This window comes from Platalea leucorodia, assembly GCF_965183815.1.
Source record: "Platalea leucorodia genome assembly, chromosome: 9".
Taxonomy (NCBI): Eukaryota; Metazoa; Chordata; class Aves; order Pelecaniformes; family Threskiornithidae; genus Platalea; species Platalea leucorodia.
Genome location: NC_138831.1, coordinates 40,658,496 through 40,680,870, shown reverse-complemented (window position 1 = coordinate 40,680,870; position 22,375 = coordinate 40,658,496). Strand labels below are relative to the sequence as shown.

The following is a 22,375-nucleotide window of genomic DNA, read 5'->3' as shown; positions in this document are numbered from 1 at the left end:
AATATATATTTTCACAGCACCTGAGAACCCCCAAAGGGCAGTATTTTTCCCTGTTTTATCAAAAGGACTTGAGACCTGGAGTGAGAATAATGTTAAAAGAAACCTCAAGTTTCAGTATCAAGAATGGCAACTTGAAAAATCCAGAACAGGATTTTTCAGGGCATTTACTAGTGTGTCACAAGAGAGGGCATCCTACAGTGTGCCTGACTGACAGTTCAGAAAGAGTGCACGACAGCAGCTGAAGGGTGAGCAGACTTCAAACCAGGCCATCTCCAACTGCACAGAGCAGGACTAAGTGCGCCTGAAGCACAGTTGCAGTGTTGAGCTGAGGACAGGAGTACTCCACAGTTTGGAAATCAGATGTCAGGGTCACACATGAGCCACTCGGAAAACATAGGATGCACACCAGAGGCAGCTCTCTGCTGTGCTTTGCACGGAGGTGAGAAAAAACAAGCTTCCCGTGGCTTCACTTCAGAAGCTTCACTTAGGAACTGAAGCTACTGGCTTTGGTCTTTCCCATGCCTACCTCCAGGCCCTGAAGGTCCTCAGCCAAACCTATTCCATCTATATATTTTTAAGCAATAAAACCTCATGATTGATATCTAAATATGCAGCTAAGGATCTTTCTTATCTTTTACAGGTTTGAGATTCATCATCTCAAAAGCCTCACTGAGGATACCAATGTCATCCAGATTGGGTAGCACAAGAGAGTATGAAACTAGTGACCAGTCGCCTGGTCGTTCAGCTTCCCCACCAGTCCCAGAGTCTAGTGAGACTGAGGCTGGAGGCTTGATATTTTACCACATGGATCTTTATGGATCAAAGGAGAGGTTCGATATCTTTCCCGAAGAGCCATCTGGTCAAGGGGACAGATCTCTGGGAGATACTAGAAGGGAATCTGCACCGAGTAGCGAAAAATTTCAGCACTCACAAGAAGCTGGATATGACTTGGAAGAGGAGGTTGCAGAGTTGGCTAAGATGTATGGACTTGATGAGGACAGAGAAAAAGAGCTTGAGCTTCTTGGAGGACATCTGGAGACGGTGGAGAGCAGATGGCCACCTGCTCACACAGAAAAAGCAGGATCACAAGGCTCTGTACATAATGCATCAAAAAGCAGCTCTCTAGTGAAAGATCAAAGTCAAAGCACAAAGCAACAGGGACTTCCTGGAGAGGCTTCTCAAGATGAAGATCAGAGCAAAGCCAGAGCAGAGGATGAGGCTGAGCGCCACACATGGTCCAGAGAGGGGCTTAGCAGTGGCAGCATGTTGGATGAGTGGAGCAGTCAGGCTGTCAGTGAGGAGGAGGAAGCGGCAGATGTTTTTTGCTCTACCTGCAAGATGCCAATTCGAGCTTTTGACAAACTGTTTGGTGAGCACAAGGATCACGAGGTGGCTCAGCTCCCCAGTGCTGTGGAAAGTGAAAAGGTAAGAGTAATACAAGTACTGCGGTGCCTCAACAACAGTGTTCGGACATACTAAGAATCACACTGGGTGTTTTGGTAGGAGGAGATTCATAAAAATATGTGCAAGTTGGAAGAGCAGATTGCTCAGATGGAAAACTTTGCCACTCACTTGGAGGAAATCTTCATCACCGTAGAGGTAAGGCATTTTTTCTTGGTCTAACTTTGTGGTACTGGGGTTAGAACAGTTTTGACAGTCATAGTGTTCAGTTGTTAATGAGGTGAGTAATGATGGTAACAGAGCATAGAGTTATCTTGGGGTTTGCCTAGACTGAGGTACTCAGGAAAATTCATCCTGAAGAATTTTTTAAGTGGGCTAGTAAAACCACATTAAGCATTTGCACAGACATTTGCATTCAGAAATAAAGTGACCCCCACTCAGGTTATCTTAGTTTTAAATGGCCAAAGACCTGTGATCTAACGAGTCCATCCCGAGCGTACCCCTTGTGTTCACTCAGTTTCATTCACAGAAGTGCCAGATACAGGCAAACCCTTGGACCAGCTGCATCGAGCTACAGCACTTCAAGAGTTGTGCTTCCGCTCGCCTGATGTCAACTTGGCCCCGGGGGAAGGGGCCCAGCTGGCAGCAAGTCAAACTGAAGCAGTAAGTCAAGGCACCTACTTTTTCTCTGCTGCATGTGGCACAGAAGGACATCGGTGCCTGAGCAGTGGGTGGCTGCTGGCAATAAAGCCTTGCCTACTCCTTAAATCTTCCTTCCTAATGCTTTCTCCAGCAGTGAGTGAGGATACCAGCATTAGCCGCTCAGCGACCCCAGCGTGAATCCATGGATCCCGCTGGGTTGCCATGGTTTCTCTCATGGAAGGATGTGCTTGACTGTGTTGGTGGAAACACTTGTGAGATTACGGCTAGGATAGTTGTGCTCCCTGGGCTTAGGTTGGAGACAGTTGACTTGCGTAATTGTTTTTATTATAATTTCTGATGCTCTTATTATGCCTGGAACCAGATCCAACGCTCTCTTGTGCCTCAGTGGGGGTGAATGATTAGAATAAACCCCTAAAAATGCAAGTTAGTCAAAATACAGCTTCTGTGTACTGGCATTGCCTCCTTGGCAAGGAGAATTTTAGGCAGACCTGAGTAAGATTTTTCTCTGGCTGAGCTATGGATCAGGCCTGACACCAAGGAACAAACCCCCAAATGCCTTGCAGGAAAACTTTGGGAGGCAGGAGCAGAACTTCGAGGTGCATTACAACGACGCAGTGCAAGTGCTTGCTCAGAAGTACGAAGAACAGTTGGAAGCACTGGGGGAAGAGAAGAGGCAGAAGCTGGAAGCTTTATATGGGCAGCTGATCAGTTGTGGGGAACATCTTGACACCTGCAAGGAACTGACAGACACAACCCAGGAGCTTTACCTGGAAAATGACAAAGCCGAGTTTATGAAGGTAAAGGGATTTAACTGGCAAGGGCCCTTCTAAATGCTCTTTGCTGCTTGCAAGTAGTCCCCAGCTGGGAAGTCCCAAGTGGCTTTATTTCTAGAGAGCATTTGGGGTGCTCGGTCCATGGTGCTGTCACTGCTCCATGTGCTTGGCATGGTGGCATTGACTTAGTGGGGCAACACAATGGGGCCAAAATGCAGAAGCAGCAGCAGAAGTTTGTAACTTGGATGCTCAATGATTTATGAGTCTCACTGGGGTTCAGAGAGAAGATATCTCTAAAAAGCTTATCTTGGGAAACTCTGGAAGCACTTAGTGTTCGTTGCCTCATGCAGGCTCAGCTCTCTTGCTCTGTTCTGGGCTCACAGCAGGCAGGCTGATGCAGCCGCTTTGGAAGAGGTTTTTCTTGCTCATTTTGTTGGAAAGTTCAGCTGAACAGGAGGCTCCAAACTAAATACATCAGGAGCTCCTGCAAAGTGATGGATGAATCCCACTGCTGAGGAGGTGTCAAGAAGTTATTTTTCTTTAGCAGGTAGAAAAATAATTGGAAAAAAATGAGAATTTTCACTGCTGATGAGTGATTGCTCTAATCTGAGCTGTCCTGTGACTCAGGTGGGTGGCAGCATTTCTACAGTGCAGCCACAGTAACTTCTGAACCAGGCAGTAAACAAATCTCCTAACACCTCCAGTCTGCTCCAGTGGATCAGCTTGCTGTGTCACTCTGCCCTGTGGAGTTCTTTGCATAAACTGACTTTTCCCATTCCTCTGCATCTCTGGAAAAACCTTGTTTTCTCCTTAGCTCGTAAACAGTTTTACATCACCTCTAGGAACCATTATTCACCAAGAAGCGAATAGCTGTTGGTCATGAGCTCTCAGCTGCTTAGGTTTCTCCAGGGACGGTACGTCTGTCTTCCAGTAACGTGCGCTGCTCAGACTGCCTCCAATGCAGATAATTTCACTAAGTTATTTTCCCCAGCTGTTGTTGGGTTTTGTTTGTGAAGGATCTGTGGGCATTTTGGACACTTGGGGAAGGATATAGTCGAGAGTCTAGATGGGTAGACACTGGTCACTGCCTGATACTGCACGTTATCTTACTGTAAATTCAGCCAAGATCTGTCCATTTGAATGGACAGTTAGGCACGGCTTTGTTCTCAGAGCTGGGTGAGAGCCCATTAGCTCACTCTAAGGGCTGCATTTGCGACAATTCATGTAAGACAGGTCAACGGCATGACATAGACTAATGCAAGAAATGTATCTTTCCTGTCTTTAACGCTCTCTCCCTTTTTTTCTACAGGCAGCAGTAACCATGGTTGACAGGTAGTATCACAGTCTGGGATTTTGTGTCACATTGCTTCCTGCTAATTGGGCCTGTTATTGGAGACACTTGCATGTTCTGGACTTTGTTCAGGCACAAAAATGTTATCTAAGCTATTAGAACTATGAAATCTTTAGCATTTCTGGTTCAAACTGCAGCAGAAAAAGTTGCTCTAAGAAGTTTAACACTCAAAACTAGTTTTGAGCCAATTTTAAAAAACCCAAAGGGAGAGTTAGAGCATGAATAAATCACTGTTTTCAGCTTAGTCATAAGGAACTAATTTCAGTGACTGAGAAACAGGATTGCTAAAGATCTAGAAAGAAATGCTCTGGATACAAATCTGTCTAAAACTGAGCTCCCTAAATAGATTAGTAATGGGCTTATTTGTGCATTAGTAGAGAGGGGTAGAAAGTCAGTCCATGGGAGCTCAAAACAGATACTGAAAGATCTTGGAGCAGTTGGAAGAAATCTTAAGGCACAATAAATCAATTGCAAAAAATATACATTTAAATTCACTGTCATCATTTATGAAAACACAGAGAAAAGATACCCCTTTGTTTCAAATTTACAACACCTAGAACCATGAGGTCCTGAATTAGTAATAGTGCCATAAATTCTAAATAATGGAAGTCATGGAGCTAATAGCTTGCTTCCCACAGAGGGGTGCTGGGGAAATCTCCCTCAGCCGCTCAGTGGGAGCGCAGCGTGCCGCAGCCAGCTCGCCATGTGAGCAGGGCACACAAAGCCTGGTCCCTCAGTCCCATCAGCAGCCAGCTCTGTTTGGCATCTTGGAGCACGGATCTGATGTATGGCCGTGTATCTCCAACCGAAGGGCATGGGGAGGCTGAGCTTTGTACAACTATGAAAACGTTATTTTAAGGAAATAGCTGTTGTTTTAGAGTTTGATGTTCTTTTCCTCTTACTAATAGGTATCAAAGAAAGGTATCTCCAACACTATGGTACTTCCAATTAGACCTTTTTTTTCCCTTACAATTCCAGGCTGGAAGAATTCTTAAAGAGAGAAGTGGATTTAGAGCTTTCAACACTGCCAGACTTTAAAGAGCGGGTCATAGATTTCTCTGAAGTTGAACAACTAATGAACTCTATTAATACTATTCCAGGTAGTCTTCCTATCTGATCATTATTTCAGACCTATTTACATTTAATTAATGATATGTATTAAACAGAAGTCCATTACTTCTTTTAAAGGAGAACTGCAAAGGCACAATTAGCTTCTCCCTAGTTTTCCCTTGAGATTCCCTTCTGTTTGCCTATATATACAGAGATACCGGAAGCTATTCTTGGATTTTTTTTTTTTTTCATTTGTTTTCAGTGTAAAATTACCAGAACTGCCAAGTTTGGTCTTCTCTGCTTTTGCTGGATGATTTCCTAGAAGACTCACAAAGACTCCCCCAAACATTCTTAGTTAGTGGTAACTTGTCTTACCATGTAGTTGCTTGAACAAAGTAGAGAGGGACACCAGACTGCTTTAAACAACCTGCGCAGCTTCTCTCGATAACCAGATTTCAGTGGCTTGTTCCTTTACTATTTAGCATTTTTCCTATTATCCACAGGAAACAGAGCAAAACCCCCCAAAATTTCTAATAATTAAAAAAATAAAAATACGAAAGATTTTAAATCTTTTCTGGCACACCACAAATGGTCAAAAAGAACAATATGCATTTTTTATGCCCATACGCTGTGTTTTCTTAAAGTAAAGTAGCATTTGCTAGTCGCTTGCTTGTGCTGCTGACCCCATGTTAGACAGCTTTTCCCTCATCTTTCCTCCAGAGACTCCTCAGCCCCTGGGCTGGTCCGCAGCAGTGCGGTGCGTGTCAGGTGTTGCTCCTGCAGGGCTGTGCCAGCTCGCTGGGGAACAGCAGCCCTCGGAGGCAGGGGAGGTCAGGATTACAGAGAAGGGTTAGGCTGAAGCTTATGTATTTTCTTGTTTTGATTTTGGTTTGAAGCAGGACTAGTTCATACACCACTGATTATTATCTGCAACTATTTACAGGGTCAGCTCCTAACTTTTCTCCATGTGGGAGGAATATGACTCTATTCAATGCCCAGGCTTTGTGTAAACACCTTTGTGAGAGGAGAGGTGTTTGCCTGTGAACCATGCTTATACATTCAAAAAGTGGCCTGTTTTCCTCTCTGCAGCTCCTTGTGCCCCCGTGATCAATCCCCAGGCTCCCAATGCAGCGACTGGCACCTCACTGAGAGTTTGCTGGGGCCTCTTCTCAGATGACACTGTCGAGTGCTACCAACTGTGCTATAAACCAGTGAGCAACGAGAGGTGCAGTGATGAACAAACAGGTAAGGAGGCTTGGACCCAAGGGGACACCTCAGCCCCCCACTGGCAAAACCAGCTAGTTCCAAAGTGTCTCTGGACTTGCTGTGGCAACCAGTGCACCTTCTGTGCACTCTCTCTGCCACTAAAACTGTCACATCTGCCACCACATTTCCTGCTTCTGGCTTTGTCGCTCTTACCCTGCCAGGTCTGCCAAGCTGCTGGCTGCAGCAGGACCTATCACAGGAGCAAAGACAGGACGGGGCAGCAGCTGGGATAGCGGGAGTGGGAAGGGGCAGTGGATGGAGTCAGGTCTCAACAGTAGCATTTCTTTTCCTGGGGGATGGGCGCTGCGTTAGACACGCATGCGCTGCTTCCACTGCAAGGCACAGTATTTTTAGAGAGCAAATCATCATATTATCAGCATGCCCACTGAAACCCCCACAGTCATCTTACAGTTTATCTCAGTGCTAATAATAGGCTGTAACTCCCCATCACCCACATGCACAAAAAAAGAACTACAGAACCATCCTAAAATGTCCCAGCCTTGTGACAAAACTGCTTTGGCTGATAATATTCTTGCAGAACCTTTTACTGAAAACACCAGTCACTTTTCCAACAAAAGCGGAAGCCAGTCGTGCCAAATGGCCAGTTCAGAAAGATAAGCAGAACTCGTCCAAATTTTGTAAGATGAAGAATGATAAATGAGTAGTGAAATAGCTTCAGCTCTTGTCCCACTGCTGGGATGAGCTGACCAGGCAGCATTCCCAGAGTGGGAACATGCAGGGTCTTTTCAGAAAAAATTCAGTGACAGGTGGGTGACCTTTCTTTCTGTTGTTGTTGGTTTTTTTTTTTTTTTCTGAGCAATGTGGCTCCTTCAGAAGCTGATGCGTTATCTGATTTATGCCTCCTTAGAGGAAGGCATGGTGAAACAGCCTGACAGCTAATCAAAGTGTATGGAGCACAAGGAGCTCTCTTGAACTCAGCACACGAAACAGTGTGCCTCAACTCCATTATTTGAGGCAGCTTTGGGTAAGGGTGGGTAACTGTGTAAAGGCACTGTAAATGCTTTGTCGTTTTCATTTCAGAGCATACGCTAAAAGTCAAGGAAACATACTGCACCATTACTAATCTGTTGCCGAATACACAGTATGAATTTTGCGTCAGTGCTTTAAACGCCTCTGGTATCAGTCCACCAAGTGAAAAAGCAGTTTATGTAACAGGTAAAAATATTTTATTCTTACGACTATGTGACTGTCATAGTGAAATTCACAGACATCTCTGAATTTTATGCCAGTAGTGCTTTCTGGGCACTTTGTTTCTTCTGATGTAAGTCTACTGACTGAGGGGAATTTCCTACTTTTGTTTGGAGAGCCTATCAATCAGGCCAATTGTCCCTGTTTTAGAGTTGAAGAAACAGAAGCACGGAGACAAAATAACTTATTTAAATGCAAGCATGTAGGACAGCTGGGAATAAGGCTCAAGTCTCCCAGTTCTGCCAGGTGGATGCCAGCCCTCCTTTTATTGGCCCGTGTATATTTTGTGGATCCACCTGCTATGCTGTCCTTTGTAACTAACTGCAGTTCAGTCAAGGGCATTTTGATTAGCATGGCTTGTCTTCAGGAATTCTTCCCAATAGCTGAACCACAACAAGATAAAAATTACAGACCACGGTTCTCTTTTGTGAAACCCTGACATCAAATTGAGCAAGTCAGAGTGAGACCTTCAAGTGCTCGTTCCAGATGTCTTTGACATCTTAGAGCAGAGAAGAGATGCACCTTTATGACAAAGATAAAGCCAATGATAGAAAGACAAGGGTTGTGTAGTCAGTCTCTATCTATGTTACTTCTCTGATTAATACTCTTGGGATCTTTATAGTCCAAATTAAGTCTTTGAATAGTACTGTTAATCACCCTGCCTGCTGTTTATTGTCCATTGGGAAAGCAGGTTTCTTTAACTATATAGTATTAGTAAACAACTTTGTTCTATTTTTTTAAGTCTTCAAAGCATGTTTGTTGCAAACATCTTCAAGCCACAGCTTACAATTGTTCTTTTGCCTACTTTTTAGCTCCTTCACCACCTGTCATAAAAAGTAAAAAGATCCGAAGCTGTGAAAACGCAGCACTGGTGTGCTGGGAATCTAGAGACATTAACCCTGTTGATTCCTACATGGTTGAATTGTCCAAGCTGACAGATGAAGAAAATGGCGATATTATTACCGAGTGAGTGAGTCACTATTCTGTCGAGTCCATGACCTGTAGATATGAAACCATTTCAAGTCATGTGGCATCAGACAGCACTAAGAAAGGACTCATGGCCCTTTGGTGAATTCACCTTTATAAACATTCCTGTTAGTAAAATTAATTGTATAAATGTTAATCGAAAATTACTATACAGGGTATGGGAAAAGGGCAGAAGCAAATGTAAAAATCTGTATAGTCTGTCACAGACTCTCTCTTACCCCCGCTACTGACAACTGTACAAGGTAAAGTGTTGTTGATGGGTTAGAAGAGAAGCTGATAATATAATTTCTTCTTTGTTGTTCAGAAAAATAATCTCAAAGGCCTACCTTTGTTCTCTACCCTCTCATTTTCCATGGATTTATTTTCTGTAGATCTATTGTTGGGATTCCTAACTGCGAAGTCCTAATTCACCTCCAGCCCACACAAAGCTATCGCATCTGTGTTAGAGCCCTAAACCTGGGTGGTTCCAGTGAAAGAAGTGAACCTGTCCTGATACACACCACAGGTACCGTACGGCTCAGATCAACTCCAGCAGCCTCTTGTAGCATCTATTATCTCAACAGAAAGATTCCTGCTGGTTTCAATGGCCTCTGGATCAGGTCCTAATCTCTTACATCTAATTACACACCTGGTAACCTTTTAGGAATGAAAAAAACACCTTTTGTAACAATAAGTGCATTGCTTTAGCTCTGTAATTCAAAATTATTTCTGTCCAGTACATTTGATACTTGAAAGTTACTAATTTCTAAACATTTTAAAAGACTAGATCAGCTCACTGCCCCCAGCTGTTGCCAGCTTGCCAAGTACTGACACACCAACAAAGAAAGTTGTAGTGTGATTTTACTTTACTTCAGAGACTACCTTGTAATGATGCTGCTGCTGGAAGGTATGGTTGAGACAGTCAGTCAGCACTTTCCAGAGTCATTTGGATATGCAAAATCTTCCTGTGTATATATTTATTACAATGTCTCCAGCTTGGCTGGGGAAGCTCTGAGGGCTCGTTCCCTTTATTCATGAGGAAAAAGGCAGCCCAGCTTTCAGCTGGAAGCTTTGCTTTTGGTAACTGACATAGCATTGTTATCTCTGCTCTCAGTGCCACACTGGGCAAGGATTAACCTTCTCCCCCAAAGGGAAGCTGGAAGCCCTTTCCCCACCCAGCCATCTAATCAAAGCTCATTGTAATGACTTGTAGGTAGGCACCTGCTTTCATCTTCACCACTGCTATAATGATGCTGCAACTTCACTGGGGTGTCTCAGGCCTCCCACATCACTCACAGATGCATTCACATCATACCTGTGTCTGCTCTGCTCTCAACTTCTGTGAGAGATTTGCAAATTGTGCTTATTCAGCAAGCTGACCACACACTCATCAATAAAGGCTATATTTCAGTAAGAAACCTGTCTGCTACACATCAGTGACACCACAGGAAAGAACGGTCATTCTTAAATCCCTGGAGAGGAAGACTGTCATTGTGTTACCATTGTTTGTGTGTTTTTCAACTACTTAAATCAAACTCAATATTTGAAATTGCCAATTCTGCTTGCACAGCATGTGTTTGTTTTCAGCAGCACATGCCTGTAATTGCCCTGTCATTGTTTGTATTGTATTTGCATTGAAGTAACTTGCAGTTTGATTATAATGATTTCATTTGGAGAGATTTATCTTCTCTGAGTCTACATTATGCAAACAGCTGATGCAAATTGATCTGTCAGCTGCAAGCGCTCACCTCCAACACTGGGAATGACCTTTGATTCTTACTTACTGGGGTGGATACACAAACACCAACTACAAACAGCAGCTGTGACACACGTGGCTGCTCATCAGAGCGCAGTGCGTCAGACCTGCTTTGTGAAGCCTCCGGAGGGAGAAAGGCAGAAGTACTTTTATCCTGGGCTGGCTTCGCTGACTTGCCTCTCTGAGGGCTGATCTGCTGAGGAGCTGCTGAAGCATGAGGGATGCTGCATGGGGCACCTTTGTAGAGGTTCCTTCTTTTCAAACTGTGCCCGGCATTTGTGTGGAAGAGTGGGGCCATGGAGAGGCCTTTAAGCCCACCCTTCTCCTTCCAGTGATTAAAAATAGATCACTTCAGCTCTGAGGAAGATGACCTGAAACCAGACGGTCCGTTGCAGGGAGGACCCCTCATCTTTGAATAGCTACTTCCTGCACAATGCCTGCAGCTTTGAGCCCCGGGCTGGGTTCAAAACCAGGATAAGGGCCTTTTTCTGCTTTTCACAAGGCTGTAACTAAACAGTGTTAAGCTGTAAAACACCCATTGATTTGAAAAACTCCAAATGGACAACCTTGTCCTCTCAATGTCGGCCGCAGATTCCTTCCAGAGCACTGGTTAATCTTTCTGTGGATCCAAACAACATTTCACCACACCCTTGCTGCAAACCCTAATGCCATAAGGAGTTGCTAGAGTTAACCTCAGGCATTCTCCTCTCTTGCAGGCACCTACTTCTGCCTTAATGAGGACACAGCCCATCCTTTACTGGCGATTCTAGATGATGGATTTACAATTGCATGTGATGAACTGGAAAACCCGGAGTGTGATCTGCCTGTCTATGATAACAGCTTCACAAGGTATACAGAAGAATTCCAGTTGCAACTAATGCATGTGGTTTGTGGCTGCTTTGCCCACGACACACCCCTACCTTGAATTTAAATCCACTAAAAAGGTTTACTGGTAGTGCAGCTCTCCTCACTTTCAAGCCAGGCACCAACCAAGTAAAATTTCCAGACTGTATGTGTGTGTATAATGTATAGTGGTTTCTTCCATCTTGGTTTTTGCATAAGTGACTATGGTTGTCTTCAGTTTTAGACAACTGCAAACATCTTTGTGGGTCCTTTTAAAATATGGATTACTCATCTTTTAGAAAATCAGATTTATTTCAAGGTATTTCAAGTTTGGCTCCTAAGATAACTATTCAGTTTGAAATGGTAGGCTTTCCCCATAGTTCCTTGGAGAGTAAAACTCCATATCCATTTATCCAGGCCCCATAGTTCACTGGGGTTATTGTTCCTGAGCAGCATTACTGAACTCCCTGTGGCTTGCTGCTCTTTTCTGAGAATTTCTAGGATGACTAATACGTATTATCTACAACATCTCCCTTTGCATGATGTGCGCACTGACTTCTATTAAATTCCAAAACTTTCTTCCCATTTAATTCTTTACAGAGCCCAAAAGCCCCAGAAAAATGTCAGAAGAAAAAATAAACAAACCCCATATACTCTTAATACAGCACTAGTGTGATTAACAAAAAAAAGAGGCATAATTATTAGGTTCTCTTTTACTTATAGTGATCCAGCACTTGCACACTTTAAGACTTGAGGAGCTGCTCCTCTCTGTGGCCTGTTGCTCGCTCTCTCCTGCCCCTTCCTTTTCAAGCTGCTGAGGTAACAGAGCCTTGCGCATCACGTGCAGAAGGCTCTGCCCAACCTTCCTTGGTCTTGTTTTCACACGTGGAGATTCAGGGGCTGGTTTTATATAGCTCTGTCCAATGGAAACCACCAAACACTCATCTTACGTAAAACTTATTCACTACAGCAAATACTACAGAACGGGCAAAAAAACCCTATTGGTGCTTTGGGCACCTGACCCTCTTCTTTGTAAGAGGCTTGTGTAGTTCAAAGCACAGATGGTCTGTTTGGTTTTTTTTTAAATAGATGCCAGGAAGTGTCTAATGGGGCTTTCAGTCGCTCTCATTGATTTCGTGAGTTTAGATCTCTGTCTCTAGCTGCTCTTTGGAACTTAAGCATCACTTGGAAGTTAACGCACGTTCATAAAGAGGATTACAGATGCAGCCAGCCACAGTTACATACAAACCGGCTTACCCATGTTGGGCACCTTGAGCTAAATTTGCACAGGTATTTAAGTGCCAAAGCAAATGCTAAGGAAAGGAGAGGGATCTGAATACTGACCTCTTGCTGAAAGATCTAGCTGATACTATTTGGGCCTACAGATTTTACTTTCCAAACAGAATTAGGCCCTTTGCCATTGAAATGAGAGACTTTTAGCTTGCCAAAATGCATGTTTCCAGTCAGAACCACAGAAACAACACATAAGCAGGACAGGCATCTGCAGACACAGAATAATACAAGCCCACAACTTAGTCCCTCCATGGAAATGCAATGTTACTAGAGGGCTCAGTAGAAAAGAGCCAGAAGACAGAAGATTCTCTTCATTAAAGTCATCATGATAAACCTAAATAGGATTTCATCCCACTTCCACAGGGTGCTTTTATGTTTCACATAAACAGCCAGAGCTGGCACTCATCTCATTCTGAACTCTAAGGCTGAATTTTTGAAGCCACCGTGAACTCTCAGAAGCCTCTTTCATGCCAAGATACTGTAGAAGGAAAAAAAAAAGAAAAAGCTCCCAAGCTGAAATGACTAACACTCATTCTACAAGGAAATCACATCACAAACTCTTCTTTCTGAAGTTTGTGTGATCTCTGAAAGACTAATGTGTTTTCTAACCACAGCAGCTCCTACGGTCTGACTCAAGTTTGCCTTGGTGGCTTTGCAACTCTCATTACTATGGTAATATTTTGTTCACAGATGTTTACCCATCCATTTTGCATCATTCCTTTTCCTTCTCAAGGTGTAGCAGCACAGCCTCTCTGAGTCCAGATTTCAGCAGCCTTTAAGCTATTTCCAAGACATCTACATGCACTTGTAATGAACTGTACACTTGCTTTAAGTGATTGCTGCTGAGGTGGCAGAGAGTACAGCTGTCTTGCTGTGCATGCCCGTCCTTACACATCAGGCCCTCCAAATGCTGAGTGCAGCGCTTTCTCAGCACTACCTAACAGCAGATGAGCTCAGCGTCTGCCAGCAACATCCTTTGCCTTTGTCATTTACAACTTCAGGCGACCCTACTGCAGAAACATACAGGCTGTGTGTGACTCCCCATCCAAAACTGCAGGTGTGTTTTGGAACCTGCTATCCCCTGTGATGCAGCAATGACAGCTAATACACCGTGTGCTTTTCCTGAGGAAAAGCTGGGGTGTAGTCTTACAGGATTCAAGTTGCCCTCTTATATCAAGTTAGGGTGTTTCAGAAGCATTTGGCATGGGTTATTTTGCCCAACTTTCTTACTTCAGAACCTGTGTTTTTGCAGACTTTAATCTTCAAAGCGCCCAGCTCCTTTGACTCTGAGGCTGTGCCTGTAAATCTCTGTGATACATTACATTGTCTTTGTCTGTCTCTCCTACACATATTTTTAAAGAGTCATCTACATGGTTCCTATCGTAAAGGCAAGGAACCACAGTCTACTGTTAAAACCTTTCATGGCCCAGGCACCTAAGCATATTCCAAGCTCTCCTACTGTGTTCAATTCTTGCTGGTCTCCCCAAACACAGCATAAGTAGGTCTCCTCCTTCCCAACTGCCCCAGGAGTTTCATGCTGTTACAGTGCTCCATTCCTGATGGTGAGTAAGATGTAAAGCCTGGGCTGTTTGGGAAGAAAATACAAAATCTGTAGCCATTTTCCCCTGCTGTAGTGGGGTTCACCAGAGCACTCTTCTCTAGCAAGTAATAACTTTCCCAGAAAACCCAGGCAGCAGGGGATGCTGTTCTCCCTATTCCTGAAAGTGCCCAGGGCATTCATTTATACAAAGCTACCCACAGGTAAGAACACGGTTGGTGTCACAAAGAAACCTGCAGGTTCTGTGTCAGGTCCTCAGCATGTGGACTTCACTGTAGTCAAAAATCCATACTGCACTGCTAAGGAGACAGCAAAAGTGGCTTTTTTATTATTGATATGTAATGTCCAGGTACATCACGTACCTAAACATTGTAAATAGCATTGCAGAGTCCCTGCCAAAGCACGTATTCCTGTCTGTCTCCTGCAGGTGTATTGCGATCCTAGGCAGTCTGATCCCATTTCCAGGAAAGCATTACTGGGAGGTGGAAGCTGAGGACGATACAGAGTACAGAATCGGTGTGGCTTTTGAAAACACTCCGAGACATGGTTATCTGGGGGCAAACAACTCATCCTGGTGCATGAGGCATATCATCACACCATCAAGGTAAGGGCTGTGGAGGCTACAGGTCTCCTGCAGGAACACCTCCTACATGTACACCTGCAGGCAGAGCAGCAGAGAGCTCCTACTTGCAGGGAGCAGCCAGAGATTTTATATTAAAGCCCAGACCAAGCACTTAACCAGGGGCTTCTGACATTCCACTGTTGGCACTGTGAACTCGTGTTGGAAGGATACTGGAACCTTTAAGCAAATCCTCCTGCTTAATGACATTCTCACATTGAAACAGGCAGTCCCAGGAACAAATCTGAATAAAATCTGCATTATGGAAGTTAGCTGTAAAGGCCCTGTTTTAGGTCACCGAAACCCCAGTGGAAAGATAAGAGTAATAGATCCATGTAACCTAGAAACTACGTATCTGGCTAAACCCAGTTGTATGCAACTGGTTTTGATCTCTCTCCTACCTATGGAGGTACCAAACACCCATACCTGAATGCAGAAACACCAGCTCCCCCTCCCTTTATATGCCTCAGCTGAAGCTGCTGGCTCTCCCCTGGACACCATTATATTAGCATCATTGCCTCTGACTCCCATGGGAGATTTGGGCACCCCGTGAAGCACCCAGGAGCAAGAAAAGAAGTCACACCCCCAGGCACGCCCGAGTATTGCCTGCTGCCTGAGTGGCTCACCACTCAGCCCGCAAGATCTGCCAGGGTGCTGCTGGGTCCCCTTGAACAGGGAGCCTGGGTACCACCTGAGCGTCCCAGCACGCACAGTCAGCAAATGGTAAGGATGGCGCAGCATGGGCCCAAATCTGCCTGCTCTCCGCCTGCTGGTACGCAGGGATGCAGCTCCGTTGGCCAGAGCACAAGCACCTGCTGCTCTCGGCTGCCCAGCAGCTGGCCCACTGCACAGCCAGAGTCCTTCGCAGTGCTGGCATTCACCTCCCACACAGCAAGAAATGCTGCTTAATGAGCGAGACCAAACCCACTAAAGCTAATGACTCACCCATACATTGCAGGCAGGCTTATTTGATTTCCTTGCTATGTTGAGCTAAGAGGTACATTGAGGTTTGTTCTGATTCTTCTGGAGCAATGAGCATGGACTTCAGAGAGAAAAGGGAGCTGGGCCATTGCTCAGTTTGAGTCACTGTGATACCCACTTCTGCAAGGAAATTTTCTCAGGTTTGAGTGGTGTGGGTGGAGGAGGTGGCTAGTGAAGAAGCTGGCCCTTATGAAATGCCAGATAACTCACTTCAGCTGAATAAATCTTCTCGTTTCTACTCAGAAAGGCACACGTTCCCATAAAAGTCTCATATTTTTGGTTGCAGCGTGCCACACTAGGGAGAGCTGTTTGAGTAACTGCTGAAGAACCTCAGCATTACTCGAACAGTGACTGCACGGGGAAGAGGAGGGCTACCCTCATGACAAAGCTGCTTACATACAGAGCACCTTCCTGGCCTCCCCAGCCCAGGCATCACAATTAAAAGACATCACCCTTTAGTAAGTGAGCACAAAGACTGGAACTTCCCCATCAACACCGCTCTGGCTGAGCAGGGAGATCCTGTAGGAACAGCAGCCAGAAACGTCATTTAGAGAGTGGGGGTTGAAAAATTACGTCCAATAGTCTGGAGGATGCCGAGCCACGCTGTGAGTCAGGCAGCCTCTGCCCAAGGGATTACGCTCCCTCGCTGCTGCTGTGAAGGTGGGCGTGAGCAGTTCCTCTAACTTTGGCAGGAAAGAGGGCTCAGTACCACAGGCCCTCAGGGAGCAAGTGGGCAGCACGGCAGGGCCTGGAAGGACAGGACTGAGTCATCTCGCCAGCGCCTACAGCTGTCTAGGGGCAAGGCTGAGGGGATGACAAGTGTTGTTCTGGGGCGAGCCTAACAGCACAGCTGCTTCACGGAGAGACAACTTTAGGCTAAACCTAGTGCCAAGGGTGCACCCTCCAATTTACACGACACCCATACTGCCCTCTGAGACACGGAAAAAAATGGGAGGTCCCATGTCACGCTCTGACCTCGTCCATATCTAAGGGCTACCACCCATGCACGCGCGGCCAGACTGGGATATGGAAGAAGAGGCCTGTGACAGGGGTTAGACAGGCAGGTCTGAGCGCTGCGGGATAAGGCTGCGTGGCAGCGCAGAGCACACCACTCCTCGGCAAACACAGCCGTTGCTCAGCACGGTGGATGGGACTGGGGCAGTAACCACAGGGCGCACAGGAGGGATGGGACTGTGAAGCGGGAAGCGTACCTGGGAACGCACCCCTGTCCACAAAGCGCTTCCCTTTGAGAGCAGCCAGGGTGCCCTCAGGTTTTTTGTCTGTGTTTCTTGCCTACAGGCACAAGTACGAATTTCTGCACAGCGGGATGACACCAGATATCAGAATTACTGTCCCTCCCAGAAGGATCGGCATCCTGCTGGACTACGAGAACTGCAGACTGTCATTTTTCAATGCAGATATTGCCCAGCACCTTTACGCATTCAACTCACACTTCCAGCATTACGTCCACCCCTGCTTTGCTTTGGAAACACCTGGCATCCTACGGATACATACTGGAATTGCGATACCCCCATGGACTGCACTCCCATAACCTGTGTTCTGCAGCTGCCACAGCTACGTGTAGCCTGCATTGAGCAATGCCCTTTCAGCATTAACTGCTCCATCACACTCCCTATAAACCGGCTGTCTCCCAGGAAAGCAAAGCAACCCTGACCCAAACCAGCTGCCAGGCCTCAGCCCTTACGACAGTTTCTGTCCTCTTCGGCAGGATCTTAGCAGAAAACCATTATGGTCACAAGGTCCATCAGCATCCCAGAATTCTCCAGTTAGAAATGGATACTATCCTCCTCAGAGGTGACACTGTCACCAAGCAGCAGTGGCAGCTGGATCACTGGTTCCCCCAGTACCCATATGATGCCTAGGGAACTCCCTTATTCCAGAGCAATCATCAACTCTACTCTTACGTCTGCTGAAGAGCTAAAAATTCCAAGAAAAACAAAAATAGCAGAAGGCATAATCACCGTACAGCTGCTAGACAGAGCTGAAAACACTCCAACCATGAAGCTGATCTCACAATGAAGTATTCTTGTCGCTATATGAAGCCTGCGACACAAGATAATCAAATACGCCTCCCTTGCGTGTGAACTGTTAGCGCCTACCACGCACTTTTTGAAATACCCAAGCACGCACTAGTCTCAAATATTAAAAGACTTTTTTACAGAATACCTATGCTTCTCATTCATTCATCCAGGGAAAAAACAAAAAAACCAACCGAGGCCTTCTGCAGTGCTTGATTGCCCCTACGGAGAAGTCTAAAGCATCATTTTTAGCTTGTTCTTTTTGGCCAGGCTCACCTCCACCTGGGTGTATCCTCCACACGCACAGACCTGCTCTCCCCCTCACCCCGATGCTGTGCCCTTGAAGCTTTGCATGGCCAGCGGGGGCTGGCCCAGCACTCAGCTGGGATGTCCTTGTTTAGGCTTCATTTCCAGACACCAGACAGTCAAGACCAGCACTGCCTCTCAAGCAGGCTTGTCCAGCTCTAAACAGCCTCATGCATGTATGTCAGAACTACCTGAATTCAATCAAGAGTCATTAACAGAAGCTTTTCCACAGATTTATTGCACATTCATTACAAAAATCATTGGTTCAAGTTTCCATTCTAGGGGATAGTCAGAAACAGGCAGCAACCTCTACAATACACAGGGTCCCCAAAATAAACAGAGCGTGGGAAAACTGAAGAGATTGGACGTAAAACTGTGTGCCAAAAGCTTGTCTGTTCTTCCCCACATAGCTTAAAAAAAGAGTCTCCCCAAAACAGGCTTTGCAGAAACCATAAAAACAGGAGCTGAGTATGTCATTACTGCAGTGCTTAGTACCCTCTTCTCTTGTGTACCTATTCATTTTGCAAGCCTCCAAAGAAGATGGGCTTAGCAACACTCAGCTATGCAAGTACAGTGTCATTTCTTAGCCTACCAGGAATTCAGGGATTTCCAGGGCAGAAAGGGTCGTTACGGTCACTCTGTCAGCCCTCCTGTAAGGCAGACCAGAGACCTTCACTTGCTATGTCCCGCAGTGAGCACGACGCCTCGTGCCCCGCAGAAACAGGCGACTCAGCCAGCAACCACTGCCAATGCAGAGGGCAGGAGGTGGCCACGCGAGCCCTGCTGACACTGGCAAGGCCACACCAGAGAGCAGCCGCTAAAGCGCTGCCAGGGAATGAAGTAGCGAGATAGCACCACCCAAGTTGTTTTAACATCTTTTTTTTTTTTTTTTTGCGCTTAAAAATGTATGCCTTGATTCAGGGTCCAACTTCCACCCACTGGCACATGTTTTACCTTTATCTGCCAAAAATCGAGAGCCACACTCTTCAAGTAGATACCTGAAAGAGTAAAACACAGAAGTGTCAGAGCAGAGGTATGAGGATGTCTGACCCTCCCAACAAAGCCTTTAATGCAGAAAGACTGCTGGTGAACCCGACGATTCTGATGAAACCAGATGTTCTGTTGTGAACAGTCCCACCGCTCCCCACCTACAGCTTTTACCTAGTGTTTAAACCATACCTGTCTCCTGGCGCCAGGATTAGCCACTCATCTCGGACGATACAAGAATCCAATCCACACTGTTTTTCAGCTGGTGAACTGCCCTGGGAGTCCCCGGGACTTCACAACCCGCCCACAGGACTGCTGCAAGGACACATTTTCTGACCCAAACGCAAGGTGCTTGGACACCCTTGGCATGGGACTCTACGGGTACCAAACAGCTCTGTCATTACGTTGCCAGCTTGATGAATCTGTTGGAGAATGCAGGCCTGATGGCTGAGTACAGAGCAGCCTGCTCAGCAGAATATGACTCAGTAGCCATTGCCAAGCATGGTACAGCAACAGAACTATCTGAAAAAAGAACAAATATGCAATAACTGGCTACTAGGTTAAAAACAATAGGGGAAATGAGTTTGCATGTTTCTGTTTAATAAAAGCTTCACCTGTCAGCAATAACCCAAGCCTTTCCTCCCTTAGGAATCCCAACCCTGTCACTTAAATATTTATACAGCAAAGGAAAAGGCATGAACAACCTGAATTTTTTAAAACCAGCTGTCACTGTGAGTTACCTTTACATAAATCCTTTACAGGGAGGCCACCACTTCCACTACAGGGTCTAGTGATCAGACCAGTATGGCATCCAAGCCGGAAGTTCACATCAATCTCATCTTTCTGTCTAAGCCCACCAGACGGGGGAAGTGCAGTACATCTCTAAGACTGTAAGGGCCAAACCCTGTACAGAACTGAAAGCTGTATTTGACAGTAAAAGGGGAGTCTCCTACTGAAGCTAAAGGGCATTAACAGGCCCAGCACGGTACCCCACAGCAGACTAATGCCTAAATTTGGTCTATCTGGGATCCTGGGTATAGCACTCATCTTACAGAACTGTGTTGAGCTGTCAATCAGAGAGCTATTTCTTTGCACTGAAAGGTGTCTCAGATGAGGCAAAACCAGTTCTCATCTCTGGCCTACGGGAACTCTGGCTCACTGTTGAACTAAACCATGTGAAAGGACAACAGTCAGTCATCTTCTGTGAAGGAGAGGAGCCCATGCCTAAAGCTCCAGTATTGGCCACCTGAACCCCACAGGCTGCCCTGCTTTGCAGCAGTGACCTACACATCCCTGCAGAGCTTGCAGCAACAGGAACTGCCAAAGGATGGGATACCCCAACCATGCCTCAGCCAGCAGCTAACCGGGGACTTGCTAAAGGCCCTTGGGCTTAAAAGGAGCTACCCTCAAACCCTTTCAGGCTGGGCAAAAAGGATCACTTTTTCCAATTCCCTTCTGTTCCCTCTTAATTTAAATTATCAGTACATGCTGTTGCCACCGGAGGGCATCACACGAAGCCCTTTCACAAGGCTGCACCGGTTATCAGGCAGGTTTACACAGAACAGTTACCATTTCCAAACTGGTTACCATAATCCTTCAGCACGGCCAGCGTCCCCTCCTCACCCAGTCCTGGAGCCAGGAACAAAGGGACCCACGGGCCTGCGAGCAAAAACAGACAGGTGAGACAATGTCAAAAGCACAAATACAACAACAGGCAACACAAAAGCCCTAAGATATGGTTTGGGGCGTTCGATTCAAACTAAACACACACACCATTTTCTACAGAAACACCCGACTTTTAACTTGCTCTCTCTAATTGCCATTAAAACTTTGTAGGCAGATGAAGTAGGTCCTGACTTTATCTCACAGGCAGGCCTTGTTCTTCCACCATTTAATTTAGGAGGATAGTATCAGTGGAGTCAATATAATGTCACTGGCTCCACTTTCTTAGTCCTCCAGATGAACCTCCCTAAGAAGCTCCTGGGTATTCTCAGGAACTGCCTGTGCTCTCCTCAAGGAGCCTGCAGCGCCTAACCACCCAGCCTGCCTTCCTGGCCTGGGAGGCAATTCCCTATTCCTGCCCTCAAACTCAGCTGTATCCTTATAACTGCCCACTTGTGTTTTCCAGCAGTAAACAGTATTACTCACTCGCAACGCACCACAAAGCAGCCAGGGACCGTGGCAAGGTGAGGCTCTGCTTCCCATTCCGCTCAGCGCCCTGACCCCACGGACCCACCACGCAGTCCTGGGGCAGCCCACGGCACAACGCTGGCTTTTTGTTGCGCTTTCTCTCGGGTGCATTTATGCCAGCGTGCTCAATTGCCAGTATATATTGGGACTCAGCTGTCCTGGCCCCAGCTTACGTAAAACTTTTTCCAAGCAGGCTTACGTTTTAAAGCTTTGGATATGCAAGCAACAGCAAACTGCTTTATAAAATGGCCGTAAGGGGCTGCGCTCCCTGCCAAACGGGTGCTCATCCCACAGCTGGAGCCGCACAGAAGCGTTTTCCTGCAGATGCAAAGCTGTGGCTTCAACACAGCGCCAGAAAGGCCGCAGCAGCGAAGAGCGGGGTCCCGCGCTAGGTCCTAAACCCAAACCCACCGCAGGGCCGGCCACGCCGCCGCCGCCCCAGCCCGCTCCTGCCTGCGGGCGGCGGGGCCCGGCGGGGCCCGGGCAGCGCTCACCGGCCGCCCTGGGGAAAGGGCTGCGGGCAGAAGCGGCTCTCCACCAGCCCGGCACGGCGGCGGCGGGCCCCGTAGGGCGACACGGGAGTCACAGAAACGAAGGCAGACGCAGGGAGAGCCGCGCACGCCGGAGCGGGGAGGCCGGGCCTGGCAGGGCGCCCACCGCGCAGGGGACCCGCTCGGGCGGGAAGGAGACGGGGCCCGGCCCGGCTCCGCGGGGCAGCCTCCCCTCCCCTCCCCGCCCCGCCCGCGCCGCCGCCGGGTCGCTCGGCGGGGCCTTTACGTGACCCGCGAGCCGAGCGAGGGCGGAAACCGCCGTCCCTCGCAGGAGGCCGCTCCCGAGCGCCGCACGGCGCCGCCGCGGGCGCGGGCCGAGCCCCGCCGCCGCTCTCCCGCCGCCGGCCGGCCGCCCTCGGGCGCCCAAAGCCGCCGCGGGCAGGGCGGAGGAGAGGCCGCGCCGGAGCGGGGGCCCGGGCACCCCCCGCCGCCACGAGGGCTCCCCTCCCGCCTCACCTCGTGCCGCCGCCATTTCCTGCGGGCGGAGGCCCCGCGCCGCTTCCTGCCCGGGCGCGGCGGGGGGCGGGGCCGCCTCTTTCCGTGCTCGGACCAACGCGGCGGCGCAGCCGGGCG

The 22,375-nt window shown here is 47.2% G+C and overlaps 2 protein-coding genes across 2 annotated transcripts; one reads left to right on the top strand and one right to left on the bottom strand.

Moving 5' to 3' along the window:
- Positions 1-681: 681 nt before the first annotated feature.
- On the top strand, positions 682-17,839 carry FSD2 (fibronectin type III and SPRY domain containing 2; the record flags this gene model as incomplete). The annotated part of the gene is made up of 12 exons (XM_082321494.1): positions 682-1,425; positions 1,504-1,599; positions 2,628-2,861; positions 4,147-4,169; positions 5,167-5,288; positions 6,328-6,483; positions 7,546-7,680; positions 8,526-8,679; positions 9,072-9,205; positions 11,152-11,284; positions 14,557-14,733; positions 17,029-17,839. 12 exons carry the CDS (start codon positions 682-684, stop codon positions 17,279-17,281), a joined length of 2,361 nt encoding a protein of 786 aa, XP_082177620.1. The 3' UTR covers positions 17,282-17,839.
- Positions 17,840-18,318: 479 nt separating this feature from the next.
- Positions 18,319-22,375, bottom strand: LOC309594918 (uncharacterized protein). The gene is made up of 5 exons (XM_082321319.1): positions 22,259-22,375; positions 20,631-20,720; positions 19,466-19,583; positions 19,254-19,393; positions 18,319-19,072 (listed from the first exon to the last, which is right to left on the bottom strand). The coding sequence occupies exons 1-4, from the start codon at positions 22,272-22,274 to the stop codon at positions 19,273-19,275; spliced, it is 345 nt and encodes a 114-aa protein (XP_082177445.1). The 5' UTR covers positions 22,275-22,375; the 3' UTR covers positions 18,319-19,072; positions 19,254-19,272.